This window comes from Desmodus rotundus, chromosome 9 (assembly GCF_022682495.2).
Source record: "Desmodus rotundus isolate HL8 chromosome 9, HLdesRot8A.1, whole genome shotgun sequence".
NCBI classification, from domain to species: Eukaryota; Metazoa; Chordata; class Mammalia; order Chiroptera; family Phyllostomidae; genus Desmodus; species Desmodus rotundus.
In genome coordinates, this window is record NC_071395.1 from 94,351,040 (window position 1) to 94,375,217 (window position 24,178).

A 24,178-nucleotide genomic window follows, 5' to 3' on the forward strand; every position below is an offset into this window, starting at 1 on the left:
ACAGCATCTGCTGCCTAAATGACTATCTCCTCTCTCTGGCTTTGTGCTCCTGCCTCCTGTGATTCCACCCCCCACAGAGCGACCTGAGCAGTCTTCCTATGACACAGGTCAGACAATGTCTCTGCTGCTTAAACTGCCTCAGCAGCTTCCCACAGGACCAAGCTCAAACCCCTCAACACAGCTCCCATGCCCAGCATGCTCCCAGTCTCTGAGCCATCCTGGAATATCTGCAACGCGTGATACTTTTGCTATCAGGCCTTACGATATGCTGTTCTTCTGCCTGGAACATTCCTCCTACACCCTCAAATCCAACCTCTTCCTCTGGTTCATTTCTGCTCTGTTTTCAGGTCTCTGCTCCATCACTTCTAGAAGTCTCCCCAGACTCCCCTCCCTCTTCCCAAAGGGTGGGCCAGGTGTCCTTTCTCTGTGCTCTAAGATGTCCCAGGTTTGCCACGTTCAACACGGGTCTCACTGTTGCATGTGACCCCCTGACTCATCTGTCTCTCCCTCCAGGTGGGGAGCTCTGTGTGGGTTGGAACCCTGTCTGCCTCTTTAATTGCCATGTCCCCAGGGCCTAAGGCAGTATCTGGTACTTAGTAGGTATTCAAAAAAGTTTGCTGAGTGATGGAATGAACAGAAAATGCCCTACTACCTCTACTGATGAGACATCACGGGCCTGTTACCGTGGGGAGGAAACACGGCTCAGGCCTACACTTCCCCTCCACTACTGCCCCGAGAGGCCTGGGGATTCTGAGACGACCAGCCCTGCAGGTCTCAGGCGGGGGTGAGGAGCACGGCATGAAGGCTCCTCTGAGGGCGCCCACCTACCTTCACTGTTCCTTCCACTTCCACAAACCAGCGCCTTAACATGGCCTGGATCTGGCCATCAGTCAGCTCAGGGTTGGCGTTGTGGATTTTCTTCTTGACCAGGTCCTCCAGCAGGAGGCGCCTCAGCCGCCAGTAGAAGAAGGTGCGGGATGTTTTCCAGTCCAGGATGTCCTAAATACAGACAAGGATAAACTGAGTCATCCCAGTCCCAATCCCTAACTCCACAGGCACAAACAGCCACTCCTCAGCAAGCTGCTCAGAGACTGGAGAGCTGGCTGCGAGCTCCCTGCCCCTGCAAATGTGTCTCCTAGGCCCTGCTGACCACAGCACGTGCACAGTGATGGGCCTGGCTAATGCTTAACCCCATTCATGGCTGAGATGGTCTGGAAAGGAGCTGTAAATTCCCAGATAACCACAGTGAGGAACTGGGTTTGAGCAAATGGCTCAAACAACTCACGCAAATCAGCTGCTGTGAGTCAGCTGCTGCTAGAACTCTGACGCTAGTAATTCGCAGCCTGAGCGCCTGGGCAGCTCTCCCCGGTGGAGGCACGTGTGACTCAGTTTCCCACCGGTAAAATGGAGCTTGCCTCCTGTGGAGTCCAGGAGGCGACCTAAATCATAAGTTGTTTTCGGATGATAGCAGATACAGAAAAAGGGAAAAGTCTTCTCCCCCAACAAAAACAAGGAAAGTGCTTCAATCTGCACAAGCTGTTTTAATCCAGCCCTCGTGAGCCTGTGTGCAGGAGACACACACTGGCTCGCCTGCGGGTCTCTGACAAGTTAGAGGCAGCAACCACTGTACTTACATTGATGACACCCTTCTCCTGCATCCGGCCTGGTGTGTCGTGCAAGTCAGCAAACTGCACGGCTACCTGATGGTAAATGGGAGTTAGGAATTCCTCCCGCTCCTTCAACTTGTTCTCCAGCTCCTTCCGCTCAGCAGTGCTGAGCTCTGGGGTACCTGCAATGAAATCAACCTGCCGGTCACACTCTGTGGTGACCAGGAATCTCTCCGCTCAGGAGCAGCAGTCACAGGAAGCTCAAAATCGCCCTCTCCCTCTGTGACCTGCTCTCCACGGTCTTCACCACCTCTCAGCTGAGTGACAGGATTCTGTGAGGTGCCAGACCTGTCTTTGGTTTGTCACAGGGAGCCCACACAGCCTCCTCTCCCTGGGGAGGTCACGACTATAAAAGCAGCCAGGGGAGTCCCTCTCCCCAGTCTTTCCCTGAGCAGGTGCAAGTAACACCTGGAGGCTGCTGTGTCTCATCATCTCACTGACAGCCAGGCCCCTGTTTCCCACAAAGGACACAAGCCCATGCCCTGCTGACCAGCACCGGAGTGGCTGAACATCAGTGTGGGGTGTGGTGGGACAGCACCCCTATGCTTCCAAGCACAAGCCAGCAGCTCTTCTCTCCTCCTGTCCACACCGGTACCCACCCAGCTTGATAAGGATCTGACTTCTTCTAACCTTGCAAGCTGCTTTACTCCACAGCTTCTCACCTCAGGGTTGGATGCTCTTAACCTGAAGGCAGTAGACTCGAATCCAGTTAGAGCCATGTCTGTGCATCTCATGCCGGCCCCTAGTCTCCTGCCTGGGCTGCTTCTGACAGGGCCAACCCCTGACCACAGTGACGAAGACAGGACCCTCACTCGACAGACAGGAGACTTTAGAATTCCTTATAACAAGGCACCCCCCACCCCGCCCCATCAATAGTGTCCCAGTACAGGTGTTGCTGTGTTGTACTTTAATTCCTACTTACTCTCAGAACGGGGCTGGCAATCAACACTGAAAATGCAGCTGCCTGCCTAGTGAGGAGTAAGTCTAGCTGAAGGAGCAATAGGCAATGGCCTCTGGTGTTGAGGACAACCGGAATGCTTTGTCACCAAAGCTGACAAATAAATAAGTGACTACAGGTGATGGGATGCAGAAGAGAAAGGTCTTTTTCAAGCATGTCTCTCTGGGAACAGGCCTTGTTTTTCATGCTACTATGAATCATATGCCATAAACGAGCCTTGGGCTGCTGAGTGAGCCGTAAGTATTATATACAAACACATGTTAATAGAACAAGGATGCAACTATAGTACCTCATTTCATTTTTATGAGGATTTTGGATGCCCAACTCTACTTTTTTTTTTTTTTTAAATTCATCACTAATTTAAAGTGGTAAAGAACAGTGCTGAAGGCTATCTTTTCTTGGGCTCTCCCAAGGAGGACAATCACTGACTTATCACTTTGGGTCCCTGACTCCTCAGCAGCCTTCTTTCCAAACCAGGGAAACAGCAGGCTGGCCCGGGGGCCCCACGCTGTGGGGTGGGGAGGGGTGATGGCTCATTCACTCTAAGGTGGTCTGCCCAGAGAACTGACGGCTTCCTTCTGAGATGAGACTGTCTCCGTTGTAACACCCTGGACGGGGAAGCAAACATGTTTCCTTCTCCAGTGAAAAAACCAAGACTCCTTGGAGAAACAGTTGATACCAGGGCTGGGGCAGGGAAAATGTAAGATGAGCCTGGAACTTATTGTCACAAAGAACAGGAAGTACTGAAAAATGACTGGGACATGTTAAAAGGACACAATGTTCCCACTGACCAAATCTGGGACAACTTGAGTAGCAAATTTATCAAAAAAGAAAACGTGTTTATTATCAGACAGATCACTTATGGAATCAAATAAGAACATGCGAGTCCATCCTGATATAAATGGTCAAATGGGAAGAAGGAAAAGGACAGCTCTTCCCCCTGGCAGAATAACAATTACTAGACAGAGAATGATGGAATTAGGAAATCACCATTTTACAACCAGCACAGTAACTGATTTTGCCAAGAGTTATCAATGGTAAAACCAGCGGGTGAAAGTTTGATGAGGAACAGGATATTTACATAGTATCAAAGTATCTCCTTACAAATTACTTTGTAATTACAAATGGGAAAATGGTAATCTTACAGTGGATTAACCTAGTGAACAAAACCCTAAACAAGAAATCGAAGTTACCATTACCAAGAATCGGACAAACTGACATCATGTGCCTCCTGATACAATGTCCTCAGAAGGACCTATCACACTTCCTGCCCAAAATGCACAGCCTGAATGTAATCATGAGGAAATGCGAGGCAAGCCCAAATTCAGGAACAGACTACAAAAATGTGGCCTGTAGTCTTTTAAAAAAGTCCAGATCATGAAGGACAAGGGAAAGTGTTATTCCAGATTGAAAGAGACTAAAATATTTGACAACAAATTGTAATGTGTGGTCTGGAATTAGATCTCAGACCAAAAAAAAGGAGAAAGGAAAAAAAAAAGCTTTATAGAACATTATTGGGACAATTGGCAAAATTTTAATATGAATTATGGATCAGACAATAGTGTTGTATCAATGCTGATTCCTACACTTGATCTTAGCCAGAGGCCAAGAAGCGATCGATGTTATGATTCCTGATTTTGATAAAGCACTTGTAGTTATGTGAGGAAAGTGTACATTCTTAGAAACACACACTATTTTGGATAACGGACTACGATGTCTACAGATTGTTCTCCAGGGGCTCAGACGACGTGTGTGCGCGTGTGCGTGTAGAGAAAGGGTGAGCACCTGCACGTGAGCGTGCAGAAAGGAAAAAGCGAATGGGACGAGATGTTAACAAATGAGTCTGAGAAAAAGGCGTTAGAAGTCCTTTGTACTATTTTTAGAAGTTTTCTGTAATATTTATCAAATGGAAAGTTAAAGAAAAAATAAGCCCAACTAAAAAATGCTTTCCCTGACTCCCCAGTGCATACAATCAAAGTCAAAGCTAATATTCACAGGGTACTGGGCACTATTCTAAGTGCTTTTTATCTGTGAGCTCATTTCACCCTTACAACAACCTTAGGAGGCTGGTATCCTTATTATCCCATCTTGCAGGTGAGGAAACCAAGGTACTGAGCTTTCATGTAACTTACCCAGGCCACAAGGCCAAAAGGGGGCAGAGCCAGGACTCAGGCAGAGTAGCGTGGCTCCCAGACCTCCCGGGCACTGCATAATGTTGTCTATATCACTTACTTGGGGAGGAGGACACATACTTCAGTGGCAGCGCCCCTTTGATTTCAGAGAAGGGGAAAGGATGGCGGCAGACTCCCAGCTGGTAAAGCTGAAGTGCCATCCTCGTCCCATTCCACAACTGAGACTAAGACGCTGTCTCCAGGATTCCCATTCTGCAGGTCAGACTTCCGACTTAAGGGTAGCTCTGCCTCTTACTGCGAAGGTCAAGAACTAACTCAACAGCCCTGCTGGGGTGGGGGGTGGGGGCAAGGGATGGCAGGGCTGTGGATGTGGCTGAATAGAATGACCTTTACAACATTCCCCTTCTGGGCAAACAACCAACACTGTACTCTATGCACATGTGTGTATACGTGCACCATGTATAACACATACCACTTACTGAGCATTTACTATGGGCCAGGTGCTGCACGCAATGCTTCCAGGCTCACATAGCTCATAAGTCACCCCGCACAATTCAGACTTAGGTCTGGTCTGCTGTTTCCACCACTGCCAAGCTGAATACCTGAATACGACCGAGGTTTCCAAGTTGCTTCACACACATTATTTCTAATCCTTTTAACAACCCAACCTAACAGGAAGGGTGTCGATTTTACAAATGAGGAAACCAAGGCTCTGAAACGTGAGTGACTCGCCCTATGGCATCCGGCACTTAAGCAGCAAAGTCAGCATTTACACTAGGGTCTGGGTGTCCATCCCTGAAGCCTGTGTTCTGTTAAATGCTACTGAAGACAATCAAGCAGGTGTCCTGGCAGCTGCCAAGAAGGGGGATCAGCTGGAGAGTTTGGTTCACTGGGTTAAAGAAGAGTTAACAGCCCAGCTCAGCTCTGGGTGCAGAGAGGGAGGCCTTATGAGCTTAGGAGCAGAGCGTTCTGGAAACAAGGCCTTGGCTTTTCACCAAGTTGGAAGGACAGAGAAGGCTAGCTCCTGGAATAACAAAGGTCTTGTCCACCTAATCAAGCCACTTAGAGCCTTGAAAGAGTAACAAAATAAACACCTGTAACATTCTCCCCTAAGACTAGAAGATCAGAGAGCATCCCCCCAAAGGCTGCCGTGCTTGATTCCTTCAGTAATGCTTTCTCATCAGAGTTCAAGACCTACCTCAAAAACACATCACAGCAAGGAAAAGACAGAAGTAGTGAATGTATGTCTTTAAAATGCAATGAGAAAGCCAAGGATTTGTGTGCTTTGTTTTAAGAGGGGAAAAAACAGGTCTTCTAAATTTTATTTTCTAAAAATAAAATGCTCCTAAGCTAGTTAGACCCTTGTGTAGCACACCGAGGGCCCCCTCTCCTTGTACAGCGAAGCAGCCAGCCTCAGTAATGATTTAGGGGAGATTAACAAATATGTCAATGTCTATTTTCTGCTTAATTTAAAAGCGACGTCTATAAAGATTTTTGACTTCTGAACCCTGTTCTCCTGAAAGAAAGAAGGTAAGAATGAGGAGGGGGATAAAGAGTGATTATCCTATCATTGATCGTTTGTCAGGAGCATTTCTTATTCACTGGACTATTGTAAAAAGCTAAGCTCTCGATCAATCCTGTAAGCTCCCTGTACAATTAAATATCTTGGAATGGTTTTCTTTCTTTTCTGGCCAGATTGCAGGGCCTCAGGGTTTTTAGGAAAGCAGGTCGCTGTGTGTGCGTGTGTGAGTGTGTTTAAGACTATGCTGCAGAGAGCAAAGTCATTCTTCTCCAGGACCTAGTTTAGGAAAAGGCTGAGATGAGAGAAGAGAGGTAGGTTACTCGCATCAAACTTCCTTCCCAAAATAAAAAGACCCCATGAAATCCTGAAAATTAACTTGACAATAAAAAACTTTAATGTAAAGAGTTAAATATAGAAGTCTGATCAAATGAGAAGTACTAGCTAGCATCACCGAGATGTTACTGTGTGCTAGTATTGTTTAAGTACTTTTCTTTTAAGATTTTATTTATTTATTTTTAGAGAGAGGGGAAGGGAAGGAGAAAGAGAGGGAGAGAAACATCCATGTGTGTTGGCTTCTCACACGCCCCCAACTTGGGATCCAGCCTGCAACCCAGGCACGTGCCCTGACTGGGAATCGAACCAGCAACCCTTTGGTTCTCAGGCCAGCAGTCAATCCACTGAGCCACACCAGCCAGGGTGTTTAAGTACTTTTCATCTCATTTAATCTTCAACCCTAAAAGGTCACTATCTCACAGATGAGGAAACCAAGGCACAGAAAGTGAAGTAACTTGCCTAACGCCCCAAAGCCAGGACGTGGTGGAACTGGGACTGGGCTTAGGTAGACTGGCTTCAGAACCCCTGTCCCTTCAATGAAACAACTTAAACTGACCCACAGTGTCCATAGGGCAGCAGCCTGCCAGGTTTTCCCAGGGCCAACATAATGAAAAGCCAAATCTCTCCTCCGTGGGGCCAAAGCTGAAGAAGAGCTGCTGAGGAGACAGCTGATTTCTGCAGTGGGAGGTGTTTTTCACCCAGCCACACCACTGAGGGAGGGCAGGCGGAGGCCAGTCTTACCCTCTGGGTGAGCAGGCCACGTCCTGTGGAGGAGGAGGACGGGTGAGACCTTCAAAGCTTAGAATAAAAATCAGGCATCGGCTAAAAAATTCTCTGCTCATCCAAAGGCACTAGATAACCTTGTAGAAATCTCTTTCCTTTTCTGAGCTCAGTTTCTCATTTATGTAACAACAATACTAATCTGGCAAACAAGAAAAATGTTTTGTAAAAGAATGTGATATTAAAGTGTTTTAAAACTTTTTTTAAAGTTATACTAAGAAGCCTATGTAAATTAAAACCCAATTTTAACTTTTATGGGCCCTCCTTCCTTCTCTTAAGAAAGCAATTTGCTTTGATTGGTTAAATGCTTACAAAGCTAAGACAAGAACTAGACCACCCTCCCTACTAAGCTCCAGAATTATCAGATATAGGAATACACACCTCAACCTTGAGACTGAAAAATCAGCATAAAAAAGACCAGAGTCTTATTAAGATTCAGAAGTACAAACGTAAGTAGCTGTTTAAAAGATCTATGTAATCATATTTTCTATGTTGAAAGAAATTTCTCTATAAAGATAGTAAGATACAGTGAAAAAAAACCTCTGCAAAACTATTTCCGTATCCATAACAGGTGTGCCTTTCCTTACACGAAAGCATTCTTGAAAAACTGCGTAAATCAGATCCTGTTTTAAATGCCTTAAGGGAGCTATTTAGAAGGAACCCTGCAGTGAATCCTTTGGTAAAGCAAATAATCCTTTTGTAATGGGAATAATTTCTCCCAATGTATCTAGTTTTTTTTTTTTTTAAATCCCATTTTCATATATCTGCTTTTCTTCAAAGGGGGCCATACCTATCTAAATACAACTTCATTTGCATATTGATTTTAACAGCAAGCTTCTCAAGGGATGTTTAACCCCAAGGTTCCTTGCAATGGTGTTCCTGCTCTGCTGTTCATATTTTTAAAAAAACATTATAGTAAACCCAGAGATTTCCAAATAGGAATAAAGATATATATATATTACTCTCCTGCAAACACCCCTGTGCCCTGTACCCCATGCAAACACCCCACACAAAAGAGTCAGGAGACAGCAAAGAATTCTCTGAATTCTAGTGGCAATATGATTGAAGTCTTTACTCTTTTCTTTCCCTATGTCGCTCTCCCTGAGTCAGGCAGGCGCAGAAACAGGGATCTGGGGCAGGTGGGGCCAAGTGGGGAACAGGGTGTCTCAGGCACAGCCTGGTGACAGCCTCCGGGCAGGCAGAAGTTTAGGTTCAGTTTAGCAAAATGCCTGCTGGGTCCCGCCAGCCTGACCGAACTGGGAATCACTGCTTCCTGGGGAGGGGTGAGCTCAGGTGCTTTTATAAACACAATCAGTTAACGGAGCCAACCAAAACAGCCCCCCTTCTCCTAGAAAATGTGGTCACTACTGCACTAAATTCCATGAGACCAACGAGTCTCTGAATCAGTGCCATGAGGTAGGTGGTAAGCTGCTGCTAATTTAAGGGAGGAGGCACGATCCCGTAGTTTCCACCTTTGCAACAGAAAACCTTACATTGTTTGTCATTGGCCTACCTACCCCAGAGCACAGTGAATGGGTGGCCATGGTGCCGTGAGGACACTCCATGCATAACAGGTGACAGGGCCAGAGGCCATTTCCAGGCATGGGTATTTGAACTATTTTCTTTCCTAGTCTCAATTTTGCAGTAAGGGTGCTTGCTGCCTTCTGCCTCAAACAAGCAACTTTGGCTCTTTTCAGCTTACAATATCTTGAAGATGGACACAAGAGATGGAAAAATACACACAGCCCCGAGACTTTGATCACCTCTGCCAGAAAAGCAGCTTAGGCCCTGTATCGCCTTACCCCAAGGAAGTGTCCTTTTCCCGTCATCCTGGCTGCCAAAGGGAAGGCCTGGGAGAAAGGCATTCCCGAAGACTTCTACAGACAATTTATCCTCACCCGCAGCCACAATACTCTATCTGCTCCAGGGTGCCTTGGGCCAGATGTGTGGGTGCTGGGGAGGCCAGGCCTGTCTCAGCTGGCGCTGCCTCTGCCTGCTATCAGGCCGGCACTCCCCAGGAGCGCTCTGTGCAGGGACAGCCAGGGTGCTGCGTGGCAGGCTGCTCGGCTCTCTGGGAATGGGGCCACGACTGAGATGTTGGTTTGGAACAGGATCAAGTTCCATTGAGAGGCGCCTTTGCCCGGGTGCTCTTTGAGCTGAGGGAGATGGACAGTGGAGAACTTACAATGGCTTCACACTTGAGCTGGGCAGTTCTCTCTCTGTCTAAATTGATTTGTCATTTCCTTTTGAATGTGAGAGGAGGGCGAGGATCCAAGAAGGGACCTCGGGTCACAGCACTCAGGAGGCCAGGCCAGGAGGGCCGTTTCGCTCCACAGCCACTCTCCCGGCTCCTGTTTCTGTGAGGTTGGACGTCAGAGAGACACTAAGCAGCCCTCGTAGGGCTCAGGGCCTATTCCCAGAGGAGGAATTTGGTTTCCTTAAGGCGACCGGAATGGTAGGATGTTAATCCTCCCCACACAGGCTCTAACCAAGCCCCAGTGCTGAGACTCCAGGGGCAGAACTGGTCCAGCAATGACCGACTCCGATATGTGCACTTCCATTTCATTTCTTTCTGGGGTAATTTCTCCCTCCCTTCACCTCTATTAGGAATTAATGCACGACCTGTTTTCATACTCGCTGTTACAATCACAGGACTGCAAACTAGTAATTCACCACCTCCCTACCTAAACTAAGTATGTAAAATGGTAACAAATCATTTTTTGTGTTTTGAACCCAGCCCATTGGCTGTGTGCCAGGTTGTCTAAGGGATGGGGCTGCGTGCCACGCACCACCCCCCCCACCAGCCCCCCGCAGGTGCAGAGGCCAGCTGGAGAAGACACCAGGAGCACAAGATAACGCCCACCCCACAGGTTTTCCCCTAAGTCTGACTTTTCTCAGTAGACTTGGCTGTAGATCTTAAAGGGAAAGAATTCTTGTTTAATTTTGGTCAGGCTCAGTATTCAGCTGAGGTAAAATCTAGAGAAATCTGGACAAAAGGAGAACGTGTGGAACCAGAATTTTACTCCAGGCTCCATGATACATTTATTTTGTATCTTAAATGGTTCATTTAACTCTTCTTTTTGCCTCAATCTCCCAATCTGGAATATGAGGCCATTTTTATCCACTTTGTGAGAAAGCGTTTTGGCGGTCTTTGGTTCTGGGTGTTGAGAAAGGGGCCAAAAGCCGACGAGACCCTCCAAGGATCACAGCCTGTTCCATTGCATCCCTGCTGATCCGTTGTGCCACAAAGGCACGTGGGTGTGCACCGTCTCCCTGCAAGGCAGCAAAATGCCTGGGAGACAAGACCACTTCTGTCTCTCTTCCTTCCTTTCCTACACCACTGGCTCCAAAAGTAAACCTGAGCCACAGAGAGTGCCCGATCCCAGACATGGCCATCTGCTTCTTCTACTGATTAAGATGGAAAGGAAAGAATGCCAATCCCCATGTTTGAAAATGCTCTGCAGATTGAGAGCTAAAGCACACTCATCTGACCCTCACATTTGCTATGTGGGGGCTGTTATCCCCACTTTCTAGATGAAGAAACCGCCGTTCAGAGAAGTGAAACAATTTACCTGCAGGCCACATAACCAAGACTTTTACCCAGTTGTTTTTATTCCACACCCACTGCTCATGTTCCCAGGATGCCTTGGGCCAGAGCCTGCTTCACATTTAGCAGACTAAGGATTCTTTCTCTAGTGCCATTTTGGTCAAGGTTAAATAAATATGGTTTTCTTCAATGTGGACAGCAAATTGATAATGAGATGATTTGTAACAAATGATTAAACGGCCATCACTTGGGAATCTCCTCCCTCTCCCTGTCCTATGTTTCAAAAGTTAAAGGTGCTGGGTAAGGGTGGGAGCGCTATCACTCTCCTTCAAGAGAAAGAAGTTCCACCCCACACCCCTCACCATCAGTCGTTCTGCAAACGGACGGAGAGGATCCCTCTTCCTACCACCCCGTTACTCTGAAGGGATGATAACAGCCATTGGGGGGTTAAAAAGAGGCAGTGAACCCCCAGTTAATGAGCAGGAATTCAGCAGGCAGTGTAAGATAAATGGAGCTCTCTCTGCTTCTGCTGGAGTCAGCATGAACTGCGGCCCTGCGGCTTGTTTGTGGCAAATGGAGTGCACGGAATATCAAAGGGCAGTGATCCAGAAGAAGACCGACTTTGACAAATTTTAAATTGGCCAGAAAGAAAACCAGCAAAAAAAGGGGGGGAAAAAAAGAGAAAATTATGCAATTTGCTGTGTCCTGCAATTGTGGCATTGCTGCCTTTGTACAGAATTAGTGGTAAAAACAGCAGCAACGATCGCTGGATGCTGGGAGCAATTATGAGCCATCTAAGTGAGATGCTTATCAGTGGCTGAAGCTTTTAGAGCTTTCTCTGTGTACAGTTGTGAGGAACTTGCTCTTGAACTGCAGTTACTTTAATTAAAGTGTATGGGTTGGTCAGAAGTAATTATCCTGTTTGGAGAAGAAAGAAAAAAAACCACCTCAACAACTCTGGGTGGCAATAGATTGTAGAAACAACTTTGCCACACACACAACAATTTCCTGTTGTGTGCGTGCATTTCCCATAAAAGGATCAGGCTGCAGTGCTTTCGGCTTACTGGTGGTTGGTGCCTGATGGCAAACAAAGGGACACAAACAGGGTTTACTGAGACCCGAGTCACTGTGTGTGGCAAGCGACCTGGCTCAGGGCTCCAAACACCAGGATACACAAGCTCCAGAGTGGCAGCAAACAGAAGTTTCTGTGCCTGTAGATGGTGAGGATACAGAGAGTCCACAAATGGCTCTTCATTAATTAAATTACTGTTTGGAACACAGATGAGCTAGCTATCTCTCTTATTTATACCTTCCATCCACTGCATTTCACTACCTTTTAAAGACAATCTCTGCTTCTCTGAAAACAAAACAAACCAATAAACAAAAGAAACTCAAGCAATTATCCGTACAAACACAGCAAGGGGCTCAATGGGAGATCTGAGCAGAAAATCAGCGTTTTAAAAGAATCTGAAACTCATTCAGACTTTGGAGTCAACACGGGGCTCCCACAGTTTAGTCCTATGTTCAAATCACAAGCGCTTCCCAAAAGCTCCAAAAACAAATGAGCAACAGAGCGCTGGCTGGATGATCTCGGGGCTGCCGATGCCACAGCCTCTGGAGCAACAGTGCACAATCTTTATTTCCATTTCTTTAGCTCAGGATGGGTTAGAACACTGCCTGAGTAGGTTTCCAGCTTTCCTCTCCCAAGACACTGACTCTCACATCCCTCAGAAATGAGGCAGGATTTGTCCAAAGAGACATGTGGAAACAGGACATGTAAGTCTAGCATATTCTCTGATTAGCCTGGCTCCAATGGCAACTACTAGCTAATCATTCTTTGCAGGGATATCCACAAGCCTAGAAAGACGGACTATTTGAACTATAAGGAACTATCAGAAGAAAAATCGGGTGACTTTTGCTTTTTTAGGGCCCACTTTCCCTCCTATTACACACACTATTTCATTCTACCAGGGTTCTTACCATATAGAGGACAGTAAATAAAGATTATCATGAATTTGATCAAATGCTTCAGTGCCTCTTCCCCTGGCCTAGAATGCACTCATTACAAATCAGCTGAATGGCTCATTGATTTGCCAGGAGGACAAGCAGACATACCCAATCGCTCAGCCAAGTGGATGTAGACTGGGTCCACCCGACGCATGGTTTTCACCAGATCCTTTCTGCGGAATTTGATTTCTACTGTCCCTTCTGGCTCCAGAACTGACGCCCTGGATTGAACAGAAAGGAGAGAAAACATAACAAAACAGAAACAGAGGCACTTCAAAGGAATGAGACAATAGAATGAGGCCAGTTATAATTTGTGGGCCAGGAAATAGTTTCATTATGGTTTTGCCCACCCATGGTATAAAATAATTCCAGGGAGAGAAGCAGGCACACCGGAGAAGTATCTAAGTGAGGTATGAGAAAGGCTTGGCAAAAGGCAATTAAGACAATTCTCATTACCACACTAGTCTACATCCATCTCAAAGGGAGAAGAATACAGATTCCACACCTACAGCTGATAAAGATAATAGCAGTCACATTAGTTTCCTGTGGCAGGGGAACAGCCTCCAGCACTTAGGCCATACAAGGAGGGGTCGATGCCGACCAGCCCTACACACAGCTGTCAGTCTGCTGGTAGCACTCAGACACACAGGCCATTCTACTGCTTGACCCCACTGCACGTGTCTGCCTACTGCTACGGAAACGACAAAGCGAAAGGTCTCAGGTTACTTCCAGTGCATACTAATGATATTCTATTACCAGGAACTTACCCTAAACACCTTTCTTTTTTCTAAACTTTCACATTAAAAAGAAAAAATACAGCTAACGCTTACTGTGTGTATGGCACTGTTCTAAGTGCTGAGATAAAAATTTTCACAGCAGTCCTGTGCCCAGTCCACATCCACTATGAAGTCAGGTACGATTATCTCTATCTCACAGATAAGGAAACTAAGGTTCGGCAGGTTAAGAGACTTGGATAAGTCTAACAAGTGACAGAGGTGGACTTAAAACCACAGTCTCATTCCAAAATCTGCAGAGGAATCGTTCTTCGATCTGGTATCAGATCAGGGGCTAGGTTAGAACTTAAAAACAATAAATTCCGAAGCACTGAACACAAGCCTAACGATATGACAGTAAAACTGGACTCTCCTAAGCAGCTTTTGAAGGAGGAGGCTGACATTTCTGGGAAAAGAGAAACACAGGTGTAGTAATAAAATGACTGGATACAGGAATTGGCATGGAAGATGTCAAGGAAATACGATGTGAAATTTACCTACTTTGGAAAGATCTGAAAACAGATTATGAAAGGAAGCTGGATTGGATCTTTTTTACTTTAGGATTTTCAGCTATCACCTTTCAACAAAAAGCTGGGATTTTCTCTTGAGGTTCTTTATGTGCTGTCAACACTGTGTTTTCCAAGTCTCTTGAAATATCAGAGGGAGACATTGGACTCTGAGGGAGAAGCTTTGGTTTAGAATCACAGAATGTGGGTGCCACAGTGGACCTCAAAGACCATCCAGCTTGTTCTGCAGACAAGGAGGAGCAGCCTGGGAGAGTAAGGGCTACTCCCTGTTCCTCACTAGTCAGCAGCAGAGCTGGATTAGGCTCTGGAACTACAGACTAACAATTCTGCCCTTCCACTCCAATTTGCTTTAAGCTTCCTCTGTCACATACCTGAGAGAGATAGTGAGTAGGCATATCTAAACAACAAAAAGGAAGAGAGAATCACTCTGAGTTTGGGGTGCCTGGAATAGAAAACTTCACAGTAAAAGAATCTGGAGTGGGGGATCACACTGAGAAAGCCTGACTCTAGCCTGGTTTCCTTCTCATGCCAACTCACACTATTTGGAAAGTCCATTTTTCTGACCTTGGAGTCCTCTGAGAGTGGACAGATGCAAATAAAGTTCTCCCAGTTATAATGTTCTCCGGGAGGAAACCAATAGCTAGAGGATCCCCAGAGGCAGTGAATGGAAATAAGGAAGGAGTACTACCTGCTTTCTCGGTCAGCATACATCTCCATGTGCCGGGGGTTGATGGTGGGGTCAATCACGACCCAGGAGCCACCCCGAAGCTCGGCCTGGGGAGGAATGTAAATCATCACAGGCTGCGAGCACTCACGTAAGCCATCGACGATGTAAGCACCAAATTTCAGCACTTGGTCATACATATCTATGGAGAATGAGACAAATTAGAAATCAAGAAACAGCGCTCCCAAACACTGTTCACATCATCACACACACAGAAAATAATATTTATGATACCTTGTGCCTCCACGAGGTGGCCAGTGGTGACAGGTCTGAGGGTTCAGCCACCCCAGGTCCTGTTTGGCCACCCTGAAGACTAAAGGGATTGGCAGCTCCCCCTGTATTCAAGACGCCAGGGGATCTTCAAAAGCACAGAGAAGTGCGTGATCTTTCACAAGATTCAGTATGCAGGCCCTATGGATGGCATATCCATTTTATATGCTCCCTGAATTTCTGTACTCAGGTCTCACCACATTAATTCACACTTGCTCTACAAACGTTGAGTATTTTTCATGTCAATATGTGATCTCTCTCACTACATTAAGTTTTCTGGAGAAAGAACTATTCAAGCTCTCTTCAATTCTTCTCATGATACTTAGCATATGATAAAACCTTAATATGTACAGCTAATGGAAAAGGATCCTTCAAAAACGGCATCTTTCATCTTTGTACCCCCAGTGTCCTGTCCAGTGCCTGGAACATCGTCAGTGCTCAATAAGTGCCTGCTGAGTGAATGAGCACACACACACTTTGGAAAGCACACAGTGAGAAAGAAAAACTAGTTCTTTACAGGTTGCATTTTTATCAGGGTTTCAGGGAGAGAAAACATTTAAATGTGTATGTATTTATTGGAAATGTCTCACAGACACATACAAAGAGGAGCTACCTCTTCACTTTGCTAAAGAGTACACTTTGTAATATCCCCCAAGGCCAGGAGCAACCTGAAGAAAAGGGACACCTGGTACATAAATAAAGTGAGTCCTTGGAAAGTAGGATCAGTTATTTATTTCCCAACAATTTATGAACTTCTTCCTATTTCCTAGCTCACCGAAGTCTAAACATTGCTAAAGCTTGAGGTTTATGATTCCAGATGTTTAATGAGTACTTCAATGGGTTCTTTTTAAACACCAAATAACAGGTTCAACGGAGTTCAAACTTTCCTATCAAGGAGAGGATCTCAATTTGGAATAAATCAATTCTGGAACTCCAAAGCAAAGAAGCATTTTTCAGGAAGTTAAGAGCAAAAACCAAATAGAAATTGCTTTCATTGAAGCAACTGGCAAATTAAACTGCCACCTTCTCCAAAGTAAAAATGGCCCTATATAGAAACCCTTAGTGAGCACCGTCCATTGCAAGTCTGTGAAGACTTCAGAAATTCCAAAAATTCAGCCGTTGCCCCCAGAAAAAAACTCCCTATTCTATGAGGAATGTGTGTGATCATATACTCTGGATGTATGATCAGAGGAAAGACATTTATTCCTTTGGGAGGAAAGCAAAGACCAAAAAAATTTACTGCTAATTACACAACTGCTGTATGAAGAGCAGGGAATAAAGGACTTTAAGCGCTTTACGCTAATTCTGTGGTTATGAAAATAATTGCTCAGTTCAAATTATTTTAACTAAATTAATTCTTTAGTGGATATTTCAGCCAGTGCTACATAATAAAATAATTGTGTAATTAGCAGTGCATTTTTCAGTGCTGCCAAGACTACAGTCTCAGAACAAGTAACAGAAAGGAGTGACCCTCAATGGTATCAGGCACAGAGAAGAGATGGAAAACAGAGATAAAGGAGTAAAACAACAGAAAAACAGCGCCAGAAGTTATCTTATGTAAAAAAGAAAACAGCAAATTAGAGGTAAATGAAGGGAAACTTTCCAGCCTCTTCATTCACTTGTTGGTTAAAGATGTATCTATACCAAAATCTATCTCTGTACTGTCTATGATTCATAGACCCAGGCCCTCCAAAAAAAAGGGTGGGGGCGGGGGGAACTTCATTTAAAATATACTTCCATTTAATTAATTTTAAAATGTTGATTTCTTAGTATATGCAAATAGTTAGGGATGAAGCTGAGCGTGTGTGAAACGGACTTTGATCCCTCTTTTTCATCATCATGGCTAATTTACTGAATACCAAGAAGCATGATTTTATGTATATGTATATAAAACACATAAATTATTTAGTCATCAGAAAGTGACCTTGTTCTCATATCCAAGTTACAGGTGAGTAAACTCAGGCTTAAATAAGGAAGTGGCAGAGCTAAGACTCAAACCCAGGTCTTCTGGGATCTAAAGTCCACCTTCTGCTACCTCATTCTTAACTCATCACAAGGCTGAGGTAACCTAACCTGCTTTCTAGCATCTGATTCAACATCTGAGTGAAACAGAAACTAGAAGAGACTTGAATAAATGATTCAATATTTCTGAATTTTGCCCGGATTCTTTGTATGGTCAGAAATGTCAGAAATTGTACTAATGATACTACCAGCTTATACATGACAGCCAAACAATTATCTTCAGGCCCCAAGACTGAGCAGAAAAGGGGCATCAAGGTTGATTACAGCTGACAACTGGGGACTGAAAACAATACCTCCATGTAACCTGGAACACCAGCAAACTCACAATTCAACCATCAAAACACCCAAAAAGCAACAAAGGCTATTGAAACATAAACAAACACACAGACAGACAAACTCTACAAACAACGGGCTCATATTGAATCCCAGCTGCTCCAAACCACACATTTTGAAAGGCAGGTTGAAGCACTTGGCAACAATCTGACACACACTTGTCTGAAATCCATATTTAAGAGACAGAGCAAAATCACAGCCAAGAATAGCAGGGGAGGGGCTGTTCCCAAGGGCTTAGGCTAGACATCAGTCTAGGGAATTTTAAAGCTATGCATATGCTGACTGTCAATTCTCAGGCCATAAGAAATGCAACTGGGAATGGAAAAAAAACTGATAGGTTCTTCATTGGAGAGGTGGGAGCTTAGAGCCTTGTAAGCATTCTGAGCAAAGAATATCTGCATGAGTGGTGATCACGCAGTCTTTCCAGTGTGTTCTTAGCATCCAGACACCAACCCTGCCTCAGGCCCTCGTTGTTACACGACATGGATAAACTGTGGCCGCCACATGTACCAACCAAGGGAGCAGGGTGGTAGGCTATTTCCACAGTGCCCTACACTCTCGAAACTGGAACGGATTATATTGACTTGGAAAGAGATGCTCTGTGAGAAGCTGGAGGTAAACACTAGGCATACACACACTGCATACACATAATGTCTCTCATGAGTTCATTATGCCTGGCTGACACTGTATTTCAACATCCAAGTAATCAGAGACTTTAAAATAGACTCTCATTCCAGTTAAAGTTTTCAATAAATGTTTTTTTTATTGTTATTTATAACCTGTCCCAGGAAAAAATAATAAGTATAACATGAAAAGCCAACTGAGAGTGACCCTGTAGCACCAGCAGTGAGGCGGCTTAATATCACTGGGATTTGCATCCTATCAAGCTATTCATGCTGAGGCTGGGACCCTGGTGCTAATTTCTAGTAAATTTCACGCTTGATGTCTCCCTGTTGTGGGTCATTGCCGGTTCGTCTAAATAAACTGCTTCCAAATGGCTCCTCCATCTAAATATTCAGCCAGTTTTTATAATTTAATTTTGCATTATGCTGAATAGCCTTCCGGCCAGATAGAGCTCATTGGAAAAAAAGCACCAATACCATCTTGACATGCTTTTATTTATTTATTTATATTTTTACTGCTCGAATTAGACCTCCTAGGCCGACTAGTAAAGAGTTTTTTTTCCCCCCTCCACTAATGTCAATTTTCAGCATAGCAAGAGCTGTCTCTAATCTTTTCCTACTCATTACACACAATTTTGGAGCCATTTTACCCACAGTGCAGTCGGCTCCTGGCTGTGTGTTTGTGTGCACTGGGGGATGGCATAATTGTTTATTTTCCCTCCCTGCATAATCCCCAGCCAGTACTGAAACCAAACTGCAAACATCTCCCCAAGGGATATGGAATGACTCTCAGCTTAGGTCCTGTTACATGAGATAATATGTAGAAAACATCCTGACCTGTATGTAAATATGAAAGGCGATGTACTTCCTTCCGCCTCCTTGTTTCACACGGATCTCTACCTTCCCCAAAGCTTTTCTGTTTTAAGTGATGTGTAAACAGATGCAGCAGCACCAAAACTCAGAAAACAGAGCTGGCCCTGGTCTGTATCAGGCCAATAACTCATTTTTGACCATGGACCGGGGGAAGGGGAAAGGGGGAGTTATTGTTTAATGAGCACAAATTTTATGTTGGGGACAATGAAAAAGTTGGGTATATGTGTATATAGTGGTGATGTTACGTAACATTGTGAATGTATTTAATGCTGCCGATTGTACACTTCTAAACTGTTAAAATGATAGATATTGTTATGTATGTTTTACTACAGTAAAGAACCATAACTCATGTCTAAGCTCTTGTCACAATAACCAAGGACAACTCCAAAGTAGAGGGGCGGTAGGTGAATAATAACTCCTCAGGAACCTAGCTCCTCTGTTCTAGGGATATTCTAGTAGACCTGGTCTGGTCTGATTCTAAAAATCAGCCAACTGTGCTGCAGGAAGTCAGACAGATCTGTGTTCCTTTCTCAAATCTGTCATTTCTAGCTAAATGATCTTGGCAAATTTACTTAACCTAAGTCGCAATTTATGTTAAATTGCAGATAATAATATAACCTACCCCTCAGAGGTGCTTGTTGTGATGATTATGTAAGATAATGCATGTGAAATGGTTAGCCATAGTTTCCCGTGGAAAGAGCTTAATGAATCTTAATTGTTGTCATTCTTATTGTTACAGGGCTAGCAGCCAATCTAGGTCTGAGCCAAAACATGCAGCGGAATTGAAGCTTCTCCTACAAGAGGCACACGGCAAACTTTTGAACTCTGAAGTTGTTAGACAAAATAGCCAGGCTGACTTATTCCTAAGTAATGTCAGGAAGAGGGAATTTGCAATGGCCCTCCAGAAGAGATGTAACTAAGCAGTAATAGCATTGCATTCTCTCTTAAATGTTAATGTAAATCTTAGAGCCAAAAAGTTTGGGATCAAGTGAAACCTGATACTAAATCAACCTCATATATATAAATGAAAAGGGTTTCAGGCTCCCTCCCCCCAAATTTAATATAGTATCATCCTCTTTTGAACGCTGTGGTATTTTGCTTATACTTTATACATTATGGCTTTATCATTCCTCCCAAGACATTTTTCTTGACTCCTTGAGGCTATGTCTGTTTCTGACTTATTTTTGTTTTGTCTGCTGTAGCTAGCATAGTTCCTTGCACATAGGAACTAAAAAAAAAATGTAGGACTGACTTGTTTAACCTATACTCTCAATATTTCATGGTATTACCACTGATTTATTATCTTGGTCAAAAACGTTTTACCTTGATAGTCTTATGAAAGTATACAAACATTGGTTTGCCTTTATTATCTAAGTCTCCCCTAAGAAAAGTATAAAATGTGGTAGTTCTCTAGCAAATATGGGCAAAGGGAACTTTTCAACTAGAGTAACAAAAAACCACTCTAGTCTTCTACATTTTGCCAGGAAGGCCGGCCATCCAGGGCTTTTCCGAGCCAGGTAAGGGACAACTGTTGGCAAAAGGCTCTAATCTCTCTCCAGACACACCTGATAATCTATAAAAGGGTAACTCCTCCAGTTTCTTCCCTCAGAGCAGAGATGCTCCTGCCCCAAGGTATTCCTGGGTGCCCTATCGAGTTCACGCTTCTGCACTTCACATGCCCTTCTCTGGTCACTCCGCTGACTCCAGCAGCATCAATTCCCCCTCCCTCCATTCCCCTAGCCCACTTGACTCCACTTCAGAACCCTGAGTTCTGCGATGCTCATCAGCGTTCTCATCCTCTTCTGCCACGTAGTTCTGGCCTTGGCATGGCCACGAATCTCTGGCCACTGGAGAGAGAGAACTTCACTATTCAAAGAGGCAGAGTGTGTTTCTGGTGGTGTTCCCTGAGCTGTCCACAGCGGTTCCGCACACAGAGGTTTCTCAGCAAATGGGGACACTGGCTGCCTAATCACTAAGCAATTCCCACGGTGCAGAGCAGAGTCTTTATAATAATGGTGTAATATGCCAGAGTCACAGGCCCAGGGCTGTTGTTGGATAATAATAAAACATATCACAAATTACCACAAAGAACAGCCTCTGGTATAGACTTTGTTTGTTTTCTTCTGGTAAAGGCTAATTTCAGTATCTGTCTTGGTCATTGTAGTGTTAAAGAGTAACAGCAACAAAAAGTATGCCCAGAAAAGAGGGACAGAGACTAGTACAATCATATTTCTCCAGGACCATTATTCACCTGTGAAAGCTAATCCATAACAGCAGTCCACCTAGATAACACCAGCAGACTGTTCTATGTTGTATGGAATTGTAAAACATATTGAATTTTCCCATTCAAGGTGCCACTCAGAAGATATCTCAGAAGGTGCATAATCTCCTGAAAGGCTAGGGCAATGAGCTGCCAGGACACCCATATGCTCTGCCCAACACAAACCCTTCCTCCCCCTGCTGTAGGGTTCAGGGAAATCAGTCATGCCCCTCCAGCCCAGAGGCAGGCCAATCACCTTTCATCCCACCAGAGAAGCCTCTCCAGTTAGCAAAGACCATCAGGGGCAGCCCTTCACGGTTGAAGTCCTTGATGGCCTGATAGGTCTTAAACGCAGAGTCTGGGAACCAAACCTGGCCAGCCTGCTGGATTATCTATTGGGGAAAATAAAAGAGGAAGACGCAATTAACACCACCATTTGAAGGGGAATCTCTCCAAGGTGAATAAGGTTTGACTGATTAAAAATTCAAAATCAAACTAAACAAAGACTGTTGTTCATCAAGATGTTCTTTGAAGTCGGAAAAAGAAGACCCTGGATCTTTGACTTTCTTACACATCCCTCTTTTTGAGTCCTGCTTACACCGCCTCTCTTTAGTCAAAAGAGGGAAACCTCACTGCGTCCAATGGGAGAACGCATTCTCAGGATCCCGTTCTAGGCTTCCCAAGGGCAACTTTACATTCGACTCCACTACTCCTCAAAGTGGCCAACTGTACACAGGCTCCAGTCCCTCTCACCTCCGTGCTTGGTGCAGCTTTTCCTATCCTATGGTTAATCAGCAGACACTTGATGTGACCCTGCTGAATAAACTCCTCCCTGATTCCCCCATTCCTCATTTTCTGGGATCTTACCATGATGTGAAAATGTTATCCATCCTTTTAAAAAGAGGTGGGTTGTGGTGTTCACAATTTGGCAGGCTCCATTATTAATTCTAGTAGTAGGTCTTCCGTGTGTGTGTTCGGAGAATCTGGGGCCAAAGAGGCCTCAGCATTGTCTCCGCTGCCTTTCTGTAAGACCACATCCCCAACAAAAGTACACTGTTTTCTAGCATCGACAAGACAACTGTGAAAGCCTATTTAATTTTTCGGGCAGAATTTATCTTGCAGCACATTTAGAGTCACCTTAAAAGGTGAGCACATGATGGTCTGAAATCATTCAAGGCTGCCGACTGCCCTTCCCTCTAAAATTGGTGGTTTGCGATGCTCCCAGTATATCCACAGGCTCTGCAGAAGGGAAACACTGCTCCGAGCAAGCACAGGCATCCACAGTACTCGAGGTGACCTACCTTGGCTTCAGAATCCAGGTTTGCAGGATCAGCTGGGATACTCAGTTCCACCGTTCGGGTTTCTACGGCAACTACTCCCACAGGTATTCCTCCCAGTCTGATAAAAAATGAGCCACATAAGAACCCAATGTATGTCAACATTACAGCTAGTCATTTATTTTCCAATCTCACATCAAAACATGGGTGGGGGGATGGAAACTAGAAACATGAAGAGAGCAGGGGGAAATCTGACTTGTCTAGGGACAAAATGTGAGGTTTTAGATTTGGTGAATACGGTAGTTTTCGTAAATGTGGTGGTAAACTACCCTCAGAATCACTCCAGTTCCCCACCACAGGATAAATCCAACCCGAGGGTTGCACTGAGGGAGCACCTAGCACTTAGGCTCAATGGCCTCGCATGTGTGCACACACACACATCCATCTTTGTGGTTGGCAAATGAAATTTCTCAGTTCACCATAAAGCCTCTCTGATGAAGATGGAGGGAAATGGTCCCAAGGGTAGTAGGAATCTGAAACTCTCAGGAACTGTTTTATAAAGTGATGGCATTGCTGACAGAGAGCTGTGGTTTTCTATGGAGTACTAATAACATGGTTCCAGGTAAGATTTGAGGGTACAGTAGGTCTCACCATTGAATGTGTGGATGGGGAGTGTGTAGGTATGTAATAGGGATGAAGAAAAATATGTGCCAAGCATAGGGAGGTGGTTAAACAACTTTCTTTTTCATTGTAAAAGGCCAATGCAACAGGGATAACTTTGACTAGTAATCTTGGTGAAACAGGTAATTTTTATTGGAAGTATATATTTAATTTCCAAGCTTCATTAATTTTAAAAACTGTCCAGGAGCTCAAAGCCTCTGCATCTATCTCTGGGATACCCTCCCAACTTGGTCCTCATAAAGATTTCTTAATAAAGATCTGAGAGAGCGAGAGAGCGAGAGAGCGAGAGAGCGAGAGAGAGAGAGAGAGAGAGAGAACTCGGCAAGGTACAGGGTGAGTCCTTACTTGGAAATGTAATTCAATCTCCACTTTCGCAGCTGCATTCCTTGGGGTTGGGGCTGGGATGGGTTATAGTTTCTCATTCCCCCAAAGCATCTCCATAGCAAACTTTTCCATGAAGGATGGTCTTTGGTTGAAACACTGGCTACTGGAAATGGATTCTTGTCATCACAAGAGGCCTGACAGGGGCCTGAGTGGGGACCACCCACCCCCTTGTCACTTGCCTGCACTGAATCAGAATCAAAAGCCCTCTAGACAACCAGACAATGAGCAGGAGGTACACAGGAGGGTTTAGAAATATTTCTGTTCACAATGATTAACAATCCAACTGGAAACTTGTAATTGCAAAAGCCACCCTAAATCGGTAACTTATAACTTATATATTAGGGCCCATGTGACCTAATAAAGAACATCTTTATCCGAGTATTACAGTTATTTATTGAACTTGAAAACAGCTCAGAACAACTTCTGTTTTCTATTATACTTCATATAAATTTTATCAGGCTAGCACATGAAGATGCTACATCTTG

At 44.7% G+C, this 24,178-nt stretch overlaps 1 protein-coding gene across 6 annotated transcripts in view; it reads right to left on the reverse strand.

The window, feature by feature from the left end:
* The window catches only part of ACACA (acetyl-CoA carboxylase alpha), a 266,878-nt gene that overhangs the window by 9,824 nt on the left and 232,876 nt on the right, over positions 1-24,178 (reverse strand). For all 6 annotated transcript variants that reach the window (XM_053910461.1, XM_071219350.1, XM_024572899.4 and 3 more), the window contains 6 exons: positions 22,653-22,749; positions 21,608-21,743; positions 14,935-15,112; positions 13,055-13,167; positions 1,635-1,789; positions 829-999 (listed from right to left, as the gene is read on the reverse strand). In XM_053910461.1, the coding sequence (XP_053766436.1) occupies positions 829-999; positions 1,635-1,789; positions 13,055-13,167; positions 14,935-15,112; positions 21,608-21,743; positions 22,653-22,749 (850 nt within the window). The remainder of the gene's footprint in view (positions 1-828; positions 1,000-1,634; positions 1,790-13,054; positions 13,168-14,934; positions 15,113-21,607; positions 21,744-22,652; positions 22,750-24,178) is intronic.